Source organism: Pan paniscus, chromosome 13 (genome assembly GCF_029289425.2).
Source record: "Pan paniscus chromosome 13, NHGRI_mPanPan1-v2.0_pri, whole genome shotgun sequence".
Classification (NCBI taxonomy): domain Eukaryota; kingdom Metazoa; phylum Chordata; class Mammalia; order Primates; family Hominidae; genus Pan; species Pan paniscus.
Window position 1 is genome coordinate 17,494,694 of NC_073262.2, and position 20,166 is coordinate 17,514,859.

At 34.1% G+C, this 20,166-nt stretch overlaps 1 protein-coding gene across 9 annotated transcripts in view; it reads left to right on the forward strand.

Moving 5' to 3' along the window:
- The window catches only part of DPP10 (dipeptidyl peptidase like 10), a 1,401,293-nt gene that overhangs the window by 1,052,597 nt on the left and 328,530 nt on the right, over nt 1–20,166 (forward strand). For all 9 annotated transcript variants that reach the window (XM_063595113.1, XM_063595114.1, XM_063595111.1 and 6 more), the window contains one exon: nt 11,469–11,563. In XM_063595113.1, the coding sequence (XP_063451183.1) occupies nt 11,469–11,563 (95 nt within the window). The remainder of the gene's footprint in view (nt 1–11,468; nt 11,564–20,166) is intronic.

Below are 20,166 nucleotides of genomic sequence, written 5' to 3' on the forward strand. Positions count from 1 at the left end.
TAAATCAATTTTCTATTTAATTAAGTCTTACTTTATGGTTTAATTATATACCTGGATTACAGTGATCAATCTTCTCTCTAGAGATTTAACTGAAATATGCAGAAATTGATAAAGGTAAAGTTATGTCATTATGCATTTGAAGAGTCATAGCATCTGTTGTTTAGATGTATGAATTAGTTTTCCAGACAACAAAATTCTTCAATACTACTCTATGCAATTATGTTGAGAACTATAACATCTATTAATATGTTCCTTTTGTCTACATTTCAAATACAGCCACTTTTTCTTTGTATATTTCAGTTATGATATTTCAATTTATTTTTCTTTCTATAATGTCAACTGAGAGTGTTAAGCTTTTGAAATAGCCAATGATGAATTTTTAGTGTTCAGTGACATAGTATAATGCCTAATCTATAATTTTAAGGAATAAAGTCTGATCTAAACCTTGATATGTTCATGATTGCCACTGTGTGTTTTATAAGGGAACACATTAAAATTATCAGTTAGTTTCCCTTGACATGTTTGCATTACACAAATTTTCCACAGTGGATTTATATTATTTTAAAATCGGAAAATATAAAAAATTATTGTCTTTGACCCATTTGTCTTTTTCTTCTGTCACCTTTTGTATGTTAATATGGTGATATTAACCATGACTACAGAAATATTTTCATAAGGGTGAGAAAACTTGCTTAAGTTTTACTGGCACTAGTAACATATCCATCTGTCCATTCAGCTGAAATACTAATGAGAAGACATTGCATCTTGAGAAGAAAGACATAGCTTTATCAAAGATGTTGGAGAGTAAACATGTTTGTCAATTGGACAATGTCAATAGTCAATGGAAATTAACTAAAGTTCCTGGACTGACCATGAAAGATGCAAGCAAGATGATAAAATAGCTAAGTGATGGATGATTAGGCTGTGCTGATAGATATTTAAATATAGGACTTCAGAGTTTTAAATGACAGTCAATGTTGAAGGATCAAAGCACAAATTAGATATGTAGAGTTCATTTTGAGTTTCTAATTTACAAGTTTGATGAAGGATTATTTGATTTATGACTAAGTTAATGAAACATAGCTATGCAATTTGAGGTCATTTTACTAGAGGCATGGAAATTAAAATTAAAACCTTAAGAGAAAGCAGGGAGATGTTTGGAGTGGAGGGAGGATATTTTTTAAATGAGTAACTGTGAGGGGTCTCAGATTTCACCCTACTTGCAAATTAACAAGTTAGCCTGCCCAAGTGTGTGTGGCTATATAAAAATGAGGCATTTGGGTCAGAGATAAAAAGAGTTTATTATTCACAGCAACAGTCAAATAATTACAGGTCAATGAGGTGTTATAGCGAAGTGTATTACTGGAGTGGAACCCCAAAATACAAAAACTGTCATCTTGCATAGGATTGCTGGTGACCTCCTGTTCTCCTAAAGCATAATGAAAGACTAAAATCAGGTCTGTTTAATCTTTTCAGAATGTGGAAAAAAATGTTGACAATATAGTAGCTGACACAAACTAAATAGAGGGAGATGAAAGTGATTGAAATATTTGCCTAGCCTCTTTTTTCCTCTATATTTTGCAGTTTAGATGTTACTTTAAAATAAGCTCTATTTTCTGCATGTATCACTGCAGTGTAGAGTTCTAGACCTTTGGGATCATATAAACACATCAATCTTTATATTTACTTTATATGAGATGCTCAAGTGGAAGAGAAGCATGAATCTGCTTACATCTTTCCTTTGCCTGGTGATTTAAATAGACTGGACCATTCAACAAGAGTGTTGAGTGTATGAGTATGAAGTCAAGAAACTTTTGGTAAGAGTTTTAACTGAAGAAAGTTAATCAGTTAAAGCTGGTGGTTATGCTACTATTCTGCAAACAACTCTTCTGGTGGGAAAATATATTTAAAATTCTAGAGAGAGATTTTATTTTCCTCTTATGTGATCTTTTTGCAAATAATCCAAAGAATGAAATGATCGTGTGAAAATTGCTGCTATTCACATTTTAGCTACAAATCAGAAAAACATCATTTAGTTGAGTGGCTATCAACTGCTCCATTATCTAGCCTGAAAAAGGCTCTTTATCACAGGAAGTACCATTCATAGGATTGGCACTTCCACAAGAATTAATAATTATTACTTACAATTATGATGACTTTTAAATAAAAACGACCTTTATTCTGGTTACTTTTTAGGTAAATGCTTTTATTTTGGATATTTAACTTTATCTTATTTACCAGGGATTTGATTCATTTTTTAAAAAATATGTATCTCTCATGCCATGTTGTAAAACAAACAAACAAAGAAACAAAAAACATACCTTTTAGAGTGTGTAGCTATTTTGGAAATCCAGAAGAACAGTCTTTTAGTTACATTGCAATGATCGGTGATTAACGTTTAAAATATAGTAAGTAAAAAATATCTTCTTTGAATGAGGCAAACAATTAATAGGCGAACACAGATTCCAGCAAACTTTTTATTTAAAGAACCAGAGGGTAAATATTTAAGGCTTTGCGGGCCATATTTTCTCTGTTGCAACTACTCAACTATGCCGTTACAGTGCATAAGCAGCCATGAGCAATAAATAGATGTAGCTGTGTTCTTTACAAAAACAGGTCTTAGAAAGCCAGATTAGCCCAATGCTGTAGTTTATGGACCCCTGATCTAGTATACTGTAAACCAAAAATAAAACCCTAAGTCCCCCAACAGACCAAACAGATTCTCTCTTGGCCAAGAGGACCCCAGAAAAACCCGAAAACCTGAATTCCTGGCTATGATGGGAAGGGATGTTGAACACTGTTCTTTATATCTCCTTCCTTTTGGAATTTAAGCACAACTGACCAGCATTCAGGTTAAAATAGAGATCATAAGAATAACAAAACAGTCCCTTTGTGGCTAATTACAAACAAATAAAAGGCCATGCAAGGCAAAGGTTAAGTCCCATCCTACAAACCGAAAAATTTTGTAAGACTGGCGCTTTTTTTTTTTTTTTTTAAATTAAGCTGGTACAATTTGGCTTAATTTCTAACCTAACTACAGATAGCAGACCCTGAAGGAAACAAAAATATTTTACCCCAAAATATATTTTTTGATATATTTTGAAATGGCCCCACAAAGCCATCTTTTGTAGGGAAAATTTGGATCTGCAGACAATCTCTATTAATGTAGCCAGACCTTCCCCTTCCCAAGCCTTTCCCAGATCTAGGGGAGATTAGCTGACAGTCTGACAACTTTAATGTCTGAAAAGAGACATTTACCATCTATTCTCTCTGAAGGCTGCTATCTATGAGGCTTCATCTGCATAAAAAGAGCCTTGGCCTTTACAACCCCCTTTCATCTTGATTCAAGCATTTATTTCTTCTGACTTCAAATATTTGGACAAAGTTTAACTCTTGCAACCAATTACCAATCAGAAAATCTTTGACTCCATTGATGACATGTAAACCTTCCCCACTTCAAGATATCCCACCTCTTTAGGCTGAACCCATGTACACCTTCCTTGTATTTATTTATAGTTGTATTAGCCTATTCTCATGGTGCTATAAAGAAATACCTGAGACTGGGTAATTTATAAAGGAAAGAGGTTTAATTGACTCACAGTTCTGCATGGCTAAGGAGGCCTCAGGAAACTTACAATCATGGCAGAAGGTACGTCTTCACAGGGCAGCAGGAGAGAGAATGAGTGCCAGCAGGGGAAATGCCAGATGTTTGTAAAACCATCAGACCTTGTGAGAACTCACTCGCTATCAGGACAACAGCATGGGGGAAACCACCCCCATGATTCAATTACCTCCTACCGGGTCCCTCCCCTGACACATGGGGATTATGGGGATTACAATTCAAGATGAGATTTGGGTGGGGACACAGCTAAACCATATCAATGGTTTTACCTACAATTCCTATCTCCCTAAAATGTGTAAAACCAAATGGTAACCCAACTCCCTTGAGCATATGTCTCAGTACTTCTTAAGAATGTTCCCTGGGCCATGGTCACTTATATTGGCTCAGAATAAACCTCTTTAAAATATTTTACAAAGTTTATTTCTTCCATTAACAATGCTAAGTTTAAATTTATATATGTGTAAATGTATTAAAAATTATTTAAATGTAATACTGTAACATTATGAAAGTAGGTTATGAGAGTTGAGATTTGCAAGATAGTATTAACAAATATTCTGACACTAAAACACTAAGGAAGACCTTATTCAAAGCAATTGCAAGAGGGCTGTGCGTGGTGGCTCATGCCCATATTCCCAGCAGTTTGGGAGGCCAAGATTGTGGATCATTTGAGGTCGGGAGTTTGAGACCAGCCTGGCCAACATGGTGAATGAAACCCCATCTCTACTAGAAATACAAAAACTAGCTGGGTGTGGTGACTCACACCTGTAGTCTCAGCTATTCCAGAGGCTGAGGCAGCAGGATCACTTGAACCTGGGAGGTGGAGGTTGCAGTGAGTCGAGATCCCACCACTGTACTCCAGCCTCCAGCCTGGGCAACAGAGTGAAACTCTGTTTCAAAAACAAACAAACAAAAAACCCCCCAAAAAACCCATACCAAACCAAACGAAAGAACTATTGCAATATAGAGAAGAGACTTAACTCCAACTACAGCAAACACTGCTAGAGGTACTTAGAGCCAATGAGCAGAATAATGCAGTCAATGCATGGAAAACAACTAACAGGAGGTATCCAGGGCAGGGGGAGTCTTGCTAAACTGGTATAAGAGTTAAAGAGGAAAGAAACACAAAACATGGCTGGCAGTTAAAGTCAGGTTTTCTTTAGTTAAAACCTGAGAGGCGCTCCTGGCCAGTTTGTCAGGAGCCCTTTCTCTTACAGACTATAAGTATATATTTGTTTTAGGGTGAGAAGGCTTACCAGAAGCTTGGAATGTTTATGTGTATGGATAATTTTATGGTGGGTTGGAATGTCTCTGGGAGAAGGGGAGGTTATCTTGGGGCAGACATCTCTCCAGCCAGGAGGGGGGTTGTCTCGGGGCTAGCATCTTCCCGGCTGGAAGGGGTTGTCTAGGGGCTAGCATGTCTGTGGTCGGGGAGGAGTTTGGAATGTTTCTGGTTGGAGATGTTATTTGTGGTTTATGGTCATGCTGACCTTAGCCATTAGGCTGATACACTTTGGATTTAGGTGGCTTTCATTAGGTTGAACTTTAGAATGAGGGGCATGTCCAAGATGGCAATGCTCCTGCTCTGTCAACTGGATGAACACAATTTTTGCTAAAGGCAAGCCATAGACTTAAATTTCAAGGGTGGGGGTAGAGGAATTTGATCAAGTGTCAAAGGCAGGAGGATTCTCACTAAACTAACCCAGCAGGATTCTTGTTAAAGGCAGGCCAAGGTCAAGGGCTAGTTGTGAAGTAGATGGAGGAGCCTGAACAAATTTTAGTCAAGGCAGATATCTTCATCAGGAGTGCTGAATGCATTTCTAAATAACGTCACAACAGCAATAAATAAATAAATAAGTACATATATATATATGATAAATGTGGTCAAAAACTTAGAGGAAACAAAAATATTTGCTGTGATCATTCTACTGGATGGGGCTGTAGTACATACTCTAAAAGCTGTGAATGACTGAATGGTGGCTCACCAAAAATGCCACCAAAATAACCTATTAAAGATAAAGCATGGCTGAATTAATTGCTTAGTTTGGTAAAAAAGATCACTGTTGTCACAGAAAGTGAGCAGCATATGGAAAGAGAAAAGCAAAGAAGAGTTGCTTATAAAGTTTTGGGGGTATGTAGTTTGGCAGGTATTTCAATAAGTGGTCTTGGTTAGAGTTGGGCATAATTTGTGATTAAGAGTTTAGGATAGGTGAATTGAGGGATGTGAGTGCTTTGGAGAAGCTCTTCAATAGGAAACAGTCATTTGTTTGTGCTGTATGTTGTTCTGAGAAAGATATATTTATGAGCCTTAGATGGGCGGTCTATTTTTCAAGTAAATGGGTTTTTGGAAAGTTCTTGAAAAAAAAGAAGGTTATTTGCAACTTCAGCTTCCTGGAAAGAATTTCCTGAAATATTAAAGTCGTATCAATGCAGACAGTTGAATAGCAAATTGTGTTAATGTAAACAGTAAGATGTGTTGGTAGAGATGGTTTCAATTCTCAAAGGAACAAGAAATAGGTGCCTTCTTGAGTTTATAAAGTAATTGAAAACCCAAAACAAACACATCAAAATGGAATTAAAAAACTCAATAAAAAAGATCGAAAGGAATTATATGATTAAATATTAAATGGCACAGGAGTTCAGAAGAGAGGGATATTAGGTGAATACTTTAAAGGTGTTGGGAATTTAACAATGCTTTGAAAAAAGTGAAAAGTTTGGACAAGATCTGGTGTATTTATTAGTGAGCATTGTAAGAAAATCTGAGTGGGAGTGAAGTTTTACATATGTGGAGAACTGTAAGCCACAGATAATCTGGACTATTTTATAGGCTATCGGTAGATAATAAATATATAAATATATAAATATATGTTAAATTTTATATTTTATTATTAGGAAGCCACAGGTCTTTGAAGAGTGTTTGAGATAATGGTAAGTATTGTGTCGAATTGATTGGGCTGTGTAATGGTAATACCTAGAGCCATAGAAAACTCTTACAAAACTAGCAGTAGTCTGGGTGAGTGGTCATAAAGAACAATATTAATATAGGAGATGAAGATACAGGAAAGGTGTAACCAACAGGATGGTATGTATGTAAATGGAATTTTGAGGGAGAGTAGAGCCAAAACTATAAAAAGTTTAATTGTAGTACTGAGTTTTATATGTCTACAAGATATGTGATCTAGCATAGAATTAGAAAGATAGAACTGGCATATGGGAAATGTCAGGACTTTAGTTGAATGTTTAAGAATCCATATAAGAAGATGTGAGTAGTAAAATAGTCACTGAAGAGCTGTTGGAAAAAAAAAAAAGCCTACAGCTGAGTTTGGAAAGATGCCTTTGTTTAGATAGCAATTGAGAGGAAAGAGCATATAGAAAAATTTGAAGAACAAATACCAGGGCAAGATAGTGGTTCAAAGTCAAGAGAAGAGGATTGCAAAACCCTACTGTTCATCATCATTGTTACACACTATGAAGTTGAGTTAGGTGGATATTAAACATGGGGGAAGAGCATATTGTATTTGGTTATTGCAGGTCAGTGATGATGCTGGAAGTTTGAAATTTCAGGAGAGCAAGGACTGCAGCTGTACTGCAGAAGATACAGAGAATAGCATGTATGGCTGTTATGGAGAACAAGGTGGAAACCCCTCAGGCAAAAGGTTTATTGAGGCTTACTGCGGAAGGGAAAAAACTAGGAACAGAGAAAAACACCAGACTTAATGTACTTTTTATTTATTTATTTATTTATTGAGACAGAGTGTCACTCTGTTGCCAGGCTGGGGTACAGTGGTGCAACATTGGCTCACTGCAACCTCCGCCTCCCGGGTTCAAGCGATTCTCCTGCCTCAGCCTCCTGAGTAGCTGGGACTACAGGTGTGCACCACCACGGCTAATTTTTGTATGTTTAGTAGAGACGGGGTTTCATCATGTTGGCCAGGCTGGTCTCATTCTGTTGACCTTGTGATCCACCCACCTTGACCTCCCAAAATGCTGGATTACAAGCATGAGCCACCGTGCATGTACTTTTTTTTTTTTTAATCCTTTTGTTTTTTGAAGCAGAAATAAAAGATATTTAAGAGCTTAGAGTGCATTGACTTGTTTATAAAACAGAGCTTCTCTTTGCGAAGGAGAAAGTTAATCTCTTCCCAAAAGTCTTGGGAAAAAAATGTGCACGCAATGAGATCTTGAAGTAGAAATAAAGGATATTGAAGCCATTTCTAATGGCCTCAGTTTCTTCAGTTAAATATATGGCTCCTGGGGCTCTTCAAAATATGAGGATAGTTTAACATTGTTGTGAGCAGTGTTTTAGGGAGTTGAATGAGGAGCCTACCGTGTTTTAATTGTGAGTAGCTAAATATTCTAGATTTACCATTGATATATTTAATTAAAGAATAAAATCTTGTTATTTAACAAACCCTTCCTAGATTTATTTGAGCATTTCCTGTGATAGTCATTTCATTTTTTCCACATTTTATTTTTAATTGCTCAGCTTTTTTATTGAGTATAGTTTCTTTTAAAACATGGAATGCTACAGAATTTTAATTGTGGATATATCAAAAATAGTTTTAAATGAAGATTATGTTTGGATTAAAGTTTCTCAGAGAACTGATTTGCCAGAGTTTTTTCTACTTTTTGAAAACTCTTTCTCTATGTAGAGATAGATTATATATTTATTCATTTAATTTTGAAACACTGAAACTAGATTATCACGTCAAAATTAAATGCATACTTAAATTAGCCGTTAGCAAGACCAACAGAAACCGATATGGTGACTTTTTATTGTTACATATGGAAGATGAATTTTGTCAGATTTCAACTTCTCAGAAGACTCACAGCATAACCCGTTAAGCAAAGCTGAGTTTATTACCTATAATAGTCAGAAAAGACAACATTTTACAAGAGTCGGAGTGTCCAGGAGAGGATTAAGGGGAAATATGAATAGGGTTGGAAATCTAGGTTTGAGTAGATAAGACTGAACTTTCAATGTGAGGATCTGGTTTGGTTAGGCACATTTCAAGACGTAATAGTTTAGGATTGGTGAACACAGAAAGGCAGGAATCTTGAAGTGAGTTGTTTGATAATTGAGCCATTTACCCAGTTTTAGGAGTTTAATGTTTCTAGAAACTAATTTTCAGCCATTTTCTGGAAAAAAAAAAAGTTTTTTGTTCTGATTTACAACGTTAAGTTCATAAACAAGAACTTCCTAGAACAAACAGTAAAATAATGTGAATGTAGGCTGCCTTTATTTTTGGTCCTGATAGATAAGGTGGATGCAGAAGTCTCAGTTCTTAATTTCAATACCACATTGAGAACTAAATTAACAATGGAAAATGCTTTATTATCTGCTTTGTGTGGAAGAGGTATAAAATATAAGGTTGCATTTACCTGAAAGATTTTAAATTAGGATACTATGTTTTTCTTTTTGTCAGCCAAATTATGGAAAAAAAATTGGATCGAAATGACAGTAATGATAGTTAGGGATACTGCAGACTGAAAATACGTGCTTAGATCTCAGGGTACACAGGCCAGATAGTGATTCTATTCTCCCATACATTTTCATTTTAGGAAAACTGACTGAGTCGAATGTGTGTTCAGAAAAATTGGCTCTGAACGAGGAGGGGATGAGGTTTAGGGAGGGACTATTATTATTCTTGTTTCAAGGTTAAACTATAAACTAAATTTCACCAATGGTTAGCTTGGCCAATACCCAAGAATGAGTGAAGACAGCCAGCCTATGAGCCTAAAAGCAAGATGGAGTCAGCCATGTTAGATTTCTTTCATTATCACAATCTTTGCAAAGATGTTTTTGCCTGCCTTTTGGGAGAAAAACTACTTGTTGAGTGTTTTGTTTTGTTTTGCTCTATTTATCTCCATGATGCAATGGAAAATGGAAATTTATTTTCTCTTAATTTATTGAGAAAATATTGTAAGGATGATTTTGTTAGGGCATGCTATTTGGCTCTTGCTAATTCATGATGATATGTTCATCACAATCAAGAAGTGGGCCAGAGATGAGAATATTTTAAAAAATTCATAGAGGGAGTAGAAGTTAGAACTCAAAGTTGAGGTTGGACTGTTGATTTGAGCAAGCATTAATTGTGAGCAGGAGGACAGGAGATCAAATCAGCTGGCAAGACCAAATGAGCATTACAGATGATTGGCGTTGCTGTTGAGACATGATCATAAATATGAATGAAAAGGAAAGGGAAGAATATAAATCAAAATAAATATTTATTGTTTATATAAATCCGTTATTTGTTCTGCATCAACAGAAAGGAAAACAGATAAAGTTAATGATAAAAAAAAAAGAACCCAATTCCTTTTTAGCTGATAACAGAAGTTCAGAAGGTGATACAGGCCTTAATTTAAAGATCATATAGAACTATCAGTCCATACGGCCAGCCTCAGGGAGTAACTGGGAAATCCCTTCTTTGTCTCCTTACTTTCCTCCTTCCTAAAAAGGCCATTTGACTTTCCCTGTTTCCCAGGCCACAGTTCCAACATGTCACTGTTCCCATGTGATTAAGGTCAAGAACTACTGGCCCTCTGTGTTATTCTTGACTCTAACAGGAGAGTCATATTGGACTGTGTGTTTTGAATTAGATACTGAAGAAAACAAACTTCAGTTTTGCTAGTATTTCTTGCTTCTTGTCATATAAATTGTACGTGTAACTATTAATAATATTTAAATAATGAGAGAAGGGGTCAGAAAATCTCATTCTGCCAAAAGTGTCAGACACTTTTTCGTGTGTTTTTGCGGCTAATCTTTGTAACTCATCATGTAGTACTTGTTTTATAAGTTTGCAAGTGAAGACATTCAGTTTCTGAGAGATTGTAACTTATACACATTCATTCACTGTAAGTAGTGAATCTAATCTCCATTAATATCACCTTTCTTCCTAGAATGAGCAGGAGATTAGGGATGTGTAAGCAAGAAAAGGCTAGAATTGGGTAAAATTGGGTAAAAAGATTATGATTTAAAAAGAGAACATATTCAAACCTACTTTAATGTGACTATCTTCTCTTTTACCTAATCATATATATATATAATTACGTATAATTATATATATATATATTTATCTCCAGAGTATCCTTATATCCTGTCAGTTTTACCTCGTTAGTAATTTCAGTCAGAGATATTAAGATGTTTTAATTTTCTAAAAAATATGGCCAAACTTACCTCAAAAATATGTAAAAGCAATTATCTGAAAGAAATGCAATTATTTAAAATGAAGACATAATTCTTCTAGAGTTGAAAAAGTTGATTCACTGATATAGTAGTAGCCTCAGATTTTGAGCTGCAATTGTGCAAGCCAGGTAAAATACCACAGAAAAAATTCACAACCCAAAAGAGAATTCAAGATACTGAATAGGAATTCAGTGGTGGTAGAAGAATTGGATCCATAAATAGGTCTGCATGAGAATGATTCAATCTTAGGAGACATAGAACTGTATAGAGTTACAGTCAACTGGCAGCGCTTTTAAGTTAAAATACTGGATCATCATCAGTAATGGTTTACTTTAGAGACTGGAGGCACTTCTCTTTGCCCATTTTTTCTCACCACAGAATGTGCAGCAGACTGCCCATATTTTAATTAATTTTCATTTGTTAAACCATGAACCTGAGTGGCCCTCATACTAACCCCTTGTTCATTGCACAATAGACCATGTGTTAGGCGGGCTTCCTGATCTTTCACGAGAATGAATGCCAAGTACAGAAATCTGCTTGGGTTATTGAAGGCTAAAAATGATTATTCTAATGTGTCTGTTTATTTTGCACATTTTCTCCCCTACAGTTACTATATTATCTAGTCAATGTATTTGTCAATTGTGAATGTCTTTGTTGTTGCAGATACAGATGTGGTGTATAAAAGCGAGAATGGACATGTCATTAAACTGAATATAGAAACAAATGCTACCACATTATTATTGGAAAACACAACTTTTGTAAGTAATGAATAATTAATTACTTTATGCATTTCAGTACTGTTTAGAAAGCTCTCTAGATGTACATAACTTTCTATTCTTCAGCTCCAGCATTTGTAAAGCATTTCAGATGAAAAATTGGGGCTGGAATATCATAAGAATCAGTAAATCTACTGATAAAAAATACCCTGTGACTATCTGCTTCATTTTCTTCCCGTTTACTCTTGTTAATCATTGGAGAAATATTTCCAAAAATAGTAGTTGCTTAGAAAGAATAATTTTCCCAATATTTTATATATAACATTAGTCATACAAATACCAAGGTTAAAAAAAATGGTTCATCTAACCTTATTTATTATTAACTTTCTTTTCTTCTTTACTTTTCATTCTTTCTGACTTCTTTCTAGTTCTGTTGTTTTCTGGATCAGATAGAAAGGCTTTCTAAAGGTGGTCTTCAGCTGAGGTTGATGTGTTTTAGAATTTAGGATTCTGTCAGTACCATTTTACTTATTTTGTATCACTGTTTCGCCAACATGGTTTAAATTATTGTGTGTATTTATATTGGTCTTAATACAGACTTTGTCTTTCCGAAAAATCTAGTACCCTAAGGTTAGGAGACTTAACTATAATTACCTACTTGGTAAGCAATAATGAATCAGTATCGCAAATGTTGAAAACCTAGCTACCCAACACCAATGAAAAATAGTACACAGTTATTTACTTACTATTTTATTGTAATTAAAGTTTCAATAGACTGCCAATTAGATGAATGTATACAATACAGACAAAATATAGTACAAGCTCTCAGAAAACCTCCACAAAATAAAAAAATAAGCAAAATTGTTGGCTACTTTTAAAAATGTATTCTACTTGTACATTTAAAATAAACATTTAATCTTTGTATTTATTATGGAATGGCCCTATGCAAAAAATGGACTAAGAACATTCTGTTTAGTATTTTTACATATTAAGGAGAAAAGGTCATTACAATCATTAAGTGATTATATATGTATATCATTGGGCTAAATTTAACCAGCCAACTAACATACATTAATAATAAGGTCATCAGCCAGAACAAAAATAATGACGTTTTTGTTTTTAAACTAATTACAAGGAATCAAAGAATAGTTACTTTGTGTGCAACTCTTTATGGTACTCGTGGGATGTCAAGGATATGTACAGCAGATTGCCTACTGTCTAAGAATGTGGATTTCCTTTGGGAGATAATACTAACCCTTATGGAGAATTTTAATAAACAGTATACAGCAGTGTTTACTATTTCTTCAGTGGATGGTCCTCAGGGATACTAGAAAAAAGCCTAGAGAATCATTGAGAAATACTGTCAATAGTGGAAAATTAGCCATTAGTAAGAAGATAGGATAGGAGACGGAATTCCAGAATCGATAATGATGAGAAGGTATGATAATAATATACGGATTAAAGTCAGAATGAATGGATTTTTAATAAAATTAGTTTGGGGAACAAAAATTGAATGCATTTTAATTTTTGCTTTTTCTTCATAAAGTAACATAATTTTATGGAGATTCTAGGCCCGCAGTAGCCAAGCATTCAGGTTAGATATACTCAGTACATGAATTATTCTATTATGTGACTGTGCCTCATTAAATACTCATTTACACAAGTCAATGAGGTTTTCCCCCATCACTAATTATGTTTTTGTTTTCCATTATTTATTCATTACTTTTTTATCTTCCATGATACATCAAAAAAGAAACCAAAACAAACAGAACATTTAGATTATTATTCCATTATCTCAATTCTTTTGCTGGTACTACACGCCATCACCATCTCATATCATCGTGGTTTTCTCCATGTGCTAATTAATGCTGTTTTATCTTTGTGTTTCTGTGTTATATCTTTTTAAATCCTTTTGAGATCTCTTTCTATTCTCCTCTATGTTAGCCGTGACTTTTAATTACCACAGGGTCATATTTAGAAAATATTCTAATTTACTTGTCTTCTAAGATTCATACACTCCCTAAGGACATTTATGTCACAACACAGATAATTAAGCAATTTATAAGTCCTAGAGGTGTCTAAATTCGATGTCGGGGAGGGGTTAGGGGAGTGGAAGGTGGCATCAGTTTGCAACCAGTTACCCAAAACTGAGAAGAAAAATAGGAATTACCATAATTCCAGATGATTTCAAAGGAGCTTGTTTAATCATTTTCTCCTAACTTCAAAATGACATTATTTCATACACTTATGTTTTTAATACTAACGTTAGGCTAAAACCGGGATTTAATTTCTCTTCCAGGAAACTCTGTTGAAAAATATATTTTATTGAAACATATTGCTGGTTTTTCTGTGAGCAATTATCAATATCTTAATTATAATAATAATTAATTGGATCAGATCAGTATAAAAAGCTTTGAAATGAAAGCATGACAAGTCGTTTGAGAAAATATACTATTGATAAAAATGTCATAACAGAATGGCCTGTTCTATAGTAAGACATATTATGCTAAAATATGACTACAAATTTATTTTAAAAATTAATTTAACATCATATTATCACTTTTCAGCTTAAACACATTTTAAATATGATTGGTGTGTACTTTTGGTTATGTAATCATGGTTAGCAGACTCTATGATTAAAATAAATATTGGGCATGGTTGCCAAAATAAAAAATACTTTTTTAAAAATGAAATAATTGTGTTAAGGCATTCTTTTGGATTGAAGGTAGGTGGATTTCTAATGAAAGGAGGAAATTAAAGGGCATACAACTTTTGAATTAGAGGATGGGAAGTAAATGATTTAGCCTCAAAACTGCTCTTTATAATTTCTAAGTGTTTGGAAATGTTATCTCTTAAAGCCAGAACTATTTCAAACAAAAGCTCAGTCACAATTTCATAATGAGGAAAATGTTTCCTAAGTATTAGCTGTACTCTTTCTGCTGTCAATAATTTGAATATCACCAGTGGCCATGGCTGAAAATACCGGCAGCCATAAATTGTTTTATCAAATCACTTTTTGAAATTATAAGGGGGTTGTAAACATAAGTCCAAGCCCCATGTGCTTAAGTATAGTTAAGATTTTAAAAATATGTATCTTTTTTGTTTTTTAAGACACAAGCTCTTTCTCTCTTGCCCAAGCTAGGATGCAGTGGTGCAATCATAGCTCACTGCAGTCTTTAAACTCCTGGGCTCAAGTGAACCTTCTGCCTCAGCCTCCTGAGTAGCTAGGACCACAGGTGTGTGCCACCAGGCTCGGCTAATTTTTTAAAACATTTTTTTTTTTTTTAGAAATGGGGTCTCACTATGTTGCCCAGGTTCATCTTGAACTATATCCTCAAGTGATCCTCCTCTGGTGGCCTCGCAAAGCACTAGGTTTATAAGAGTGAGTCACAGAGCTTGGCCCCCTAGAATATATATCTTATGCATTGATATGAAAAGGAATAATTGAGAGATAAGACTCTAATCTGAAATCTCTGAAACTCTGTAAGCCTATTTAAGTACATTCTACTAAAAAAGTAGCCATAACACAGGAAGGAAATTCATATATGGCAGCAGAATGATTCCAAGCAAAATGTTAGTTACATATTCATTACAAAAATAGTAGGTTTGGGAAGAACCAAGGAAGATTCATTGATTTATAATGCCTAGAGACAGCATCAGCTGGCTTGGATGTCATCCTAGTGTTTTTCATTTGGTTTCTTTGTTGTTTTATTTGTTGTGCTGTTGGGTATATGGAGGTGATAGATCCAACTCTGTACCACTGTGAAATCAAGAAACTTACTATTCAGTTTGTGTTTGAGTAAATAGGTGCCCTATTAAAACAACAACAAAAACAAACACAGTAGCACAGATAAAGAATTACTGAACAAAGGCATCGACAATTGTACCTCATAAAATTTGAGATGAGGAAAGATTATCAGAAAATTCGATTGGCCATGTAGCCTCACACAATGGCCAATAGTAATGGATAATTTGTTAATTATTTGTAAGATTTGGTCTACTCAGTATCTGTTGGAATCCCAGTAGTGATAGACATCAGTAGTGTAACTAACACTGATTAATCAGTGAAGCCACCGGAACTGTACATATCAATGTTGTGTTTTGACAGTATTGTTTCTTTCTTTCTCTAGACCAGTGCTTCTCCACTGGGGGTGATTTTGCTCCCAGGAGACATTTGTCAGCTCTGGAGACATTTTTGATTGTCCTGAATGAATGTGAGGGGTTTGCTGTGGGAATCTAGTGAGTAGAGATCAGAAATGTGCATCCTACACTTAACGCAACCAGAAATGTCAGGAGTGTAGAGTTTGAGAAACCCTGTTCTAGACAGAGATACAAGAGAAACCCTGTGATAATTAGAAGGTAATTTTTTGAGGTGGGATCAAAGTAATTACTTTTAAATTGATAATTTTAAGGGAGATATTAAGCTGTGGCTTCCAGATTCATTAGTTTCAGGTACTTTTCTTCTTTTGAACAACCCTGCAAAGAAGACCAGCATGCATGAGTAGGATCATTTGGCCTTGGCTTCCTCTCTTGTGTGTATTGCTGAGTATAAAATAGAAGTGTGACCCAGTTTTCTTACAATTTTTGGATGATACTTCTGATTGGGACTTTTTTGTTCAGATAAGTTAGTATCACTTATTTGGCTATTGCCAACTTTTTTTTTTTTTTTTTTTACTAGGAAGCAGTTGTTCCTTTTTAAGATAGAGGATAAAAACTGATGGCTACTGGGGACTCCAGTCAGCATAATTGCTTTCATTGGTGCATTGTGCTTATGAATAATTGAATTTCATCGTCTTTTGCTTGGGCATGTCCTTCCCCTTGCTACAGCAGTTACCATTTCCTGTTGCTAGATACCTTCATATTTATCTTATTTTTATCATCCACTATGAAAATATTTAGATACTTATTATATCCACAATATTTATTTAAAAATGATTATTTATGTTTGTTTACATTATTTAGGTAATATTTGGAATATTTCCAATTCAGTCATCAAAATAGGATGTAACATTGATGTACATTCAGGGAAACAAATGGAATAATACATGTTTCAGCAAAGATTGGACACCTTTCTATATTTATTTAGGGAAGGAAGCATTGAATCTACCATAGACATTTAGGCTCTTCAAAATTTTCTGTAAGTTAGATATATGTGAAAGTGAATTCCAGCATAGCTTTAAAAGTAGTGGTCATTAAAACAGGGAAATTAGAAAGAAAATTTCTGATCCTTACCCTGGAAGTCTACTCAGGCACTATTTTAATTAAAAGTGTGAGAGGAAATAGTCTTGTTGCTTCTACGTGTTTGCAGTGTGACAGGATTACCCTGCAGTTTCAAACAGTTATTCAGACAGTTCCCCCTAGGTTTAAAGGGCTAAAATTGACTACTACATGATTATTTTTTACCCTAAATTACCATTATGAAGGATCTAGAAATTAGATTCTACTAACTAATTTATTCATGAGGACAAAGTATCTCAGATGGTAGCACCATTTTATTGTCAATAATCATAGTGTTACTAATAAATCCACATTCGTAGCCATTTAATTATTATGCATATTGTTAAACGAGTAAGTCATACATAAACAAAATTAAGTAATATATAAATATTTATATATAAATATATAAATAAAATTATCTGAGTAATATAAAAATAATATTAAAAATAATATAACTAAATTGTTTCCTTCAGATAGGAATAAAATTATCACAAAAATAAATTAGATGACACTTGTTTAATTATATGAACTAGAGCTTGGTTCAATCTTGTCTGACAGAGCCTATTAGATATATGTGATAAAAGGATTACAATTCCAGTGTTGATTTTTTTAGAAGATTCTTATTTAGTCTCTTTGGAGCTGGAGGTGTCAGACAGGATGCTGGAAACCAACAGGCAGCTAGATTTATAACAACTGTTTGCGGTTGTTTTGGAATTTGGCTTCCTGAGAGGTCAGCTCTCTGACGTGTATCCAGAACCAGTCAGTCCATCTTGAGCAAATCGAGGCTCTAGTTTAAACGTTTGATGGATATTTCTGCCCTTCATTTTCTTTCTGAATAATTTTATATATTGCTGTCTCCCAGTCATGGAAAGCCAATTAGAAATTTTTTAAATTATTGGCCAAAGGATACAAAGTGTCAGACAGAAGGAATAATAAGCTTTAGAGAAACACAACAGGGCAACCAGAGTTAAGAATAATGTATTGTGTATTTCAAAATTACTGAGAGTAAATTTCAAATGTCTTACTACAAAAAGATGGGTATGGGAGCTGATGAATATGTTAATTAGCTTGCTTTAATCATTCCACATTGTGTATTCTTCCATATATATCAGAACATCACATTTTACCCCATAAATATATACAATTATAGTTTATAAACTAAAATTATTAATAAAAAGAAATTTTATAAAATAATAAAACGCTCAGTGTTTTATTACTTTATGATGGAACTTAAGCAAACAAAATACATTTTCGAGAAACTTTTCAAGCTTTTGAAGTTGATGATATAAAAATAATTTTTCCCTTCTTTTGATCTTTCAGAATACTTCAGTCTACCCAGCTTTGATGAAGTAGAACTATGCGTTGCCAAAACTTCTGCAGCCCTTCCACACTTCACATTACATAATACAGATATTTTAATAGTATATTGGAAATATATTAAATTAGTATTTTAGTTTGCTTGTGAAACATGCATGATCATTCAAGGAAGTTCAATTTTTGGTAAACATTAAATGATAATGACAGCTCATTATAGAGCTAGAAAGCATTTTCCCTTTCTCCTACTTCAGTTGAAATTTAAAAAAGTAAAAAATCAACTGAGACCCAGAGAAATAAAGAGACTTGCTCACTAAATCTAGTGTAGTCTTGAGACTAAGGAAAACATTTCTTGACTCCTAATCCATTGTTGTTTTTAATATTACTAGCTGAGAATTCCATTCAAAATACCTTTTAAAGAAATGTGAAAATAAATAATGATCCTTTAGTTTTTTATATATAAAAAAATCTATGTTTATTTGTGGAATTTTTACTTAAACCTTTTAGGAAAGATGCTTGAATTAAATATATGTATGTTTGTATGTATTTATTCATATGTTCACATAATACAGATAGATGATAGGTATCTACATATAGATCTATCTATGCAAATATTGATCTATCTATATCTATCAATCAATCAATCAGTCTATCCATTTTACTACCAGATAATCAGTAAGGAAACATTATATAGTGAGTGGAAAAGAGGAAAAATGTAAGTGTGGTTTACATAGCTTTGTTTGCCTTAACTTGTCTGAAGTCATCATATTTGTTTTTAACATATTTTAAATATTGTGATGACTATAACCTGTGTCATCATTCTTTCCATCCAAATGTTTTCAATTCTTGTTGAAATATTGCCTTGTGAACAAAGGATAACAACCTTGGCTGGATTACACACACACACACACACACACACACACACACAGACACACACACCCCACCAAGCAAGCAGCACCTATTATTATGAACTACTACTCTACTTCTCTTCTTTCCCCTGATATATCTGGCTGAAATAATCTAGTTTATATTTGAATTTCTTCTGTGTCTTAAAAACTTGTAGAGATTTTTCTACTTCTCCATCTTTATGATGTTTCTGCATCATTGTTGAAAGGACTCATTATGCCTTATTAATTTATTAATTTATTTGCCAAGTGTTGTTTGGATCCCTGTTGTGTGTCAGATGATATTCCAGATTCTGGGGATACAATGGAGAGCAAGACAAGTTTGTCAGACTGACGATAAATGAGTAATTCATTGAAAATACAAGAAAATGTCAGCTAGTAAATTTAAATCCTTGTTGAAAAATAACATAGGGTGAGGTCTAGAGAATGATTAGTTGCTTAGGAAAGGCTCACTATGGAGATAACATTTCAAGGTCAAATTGAAGAGTTGTGTAGGTTGCAAGGCTAGTAATTACAAACAACATAGGGTTCAAACTATATAGATCTATTCCAAGAACAGAAAATATATAAGTGGTGGACATGGGTGGAGAATGGTACAAGATTAACTCAATGAGATAACTAGGGGAAAGATTTATACTGAGTTTTGTAGGTCAAGGTTTTATTTTGTGAGCAGTAGGTACACTCTGAAGAAAGAAAGTGGCAATATCTGAGTCATATTTTAAAAGTACACTCTGTCAATTATATGGAGAGCATTTTCTAGGGATATTAAAGTAGAAACTGAGAGACCATTCTGAAGGCTATTGCAGTGGTACAAGTAGGAGAAGAGGCAGGGTGTGAACTATGTACAGGGATGCTATTGGAGAAGGTAAAAAGTAGGTGGGTGGAGGATTTGCTTGGAGATAAAATGGGTAGGGCTTTGTTGGTTAATTACCTTCAACTTGTTGGAAATCGAGGAATCAGCATCGTCTCTGAGGTTTTAAATGTCATTAAATGGGTAATTCTATTTTGAATATTTTGCCACAATTTTTGACAATAGAATCTATTTCATGGTTAGTTCTTATATGTACATATTTATGCATGTTTTCTGTGTATAACAGTATAACAGAGGAATTTTTAGAAGCCTGGTTGAAAAAATCTTGAAATAAAATTAACAAATTTATAATAAATAGAACATAGACATGCAATCCATTATCTCTTGGGGCTTAAAAT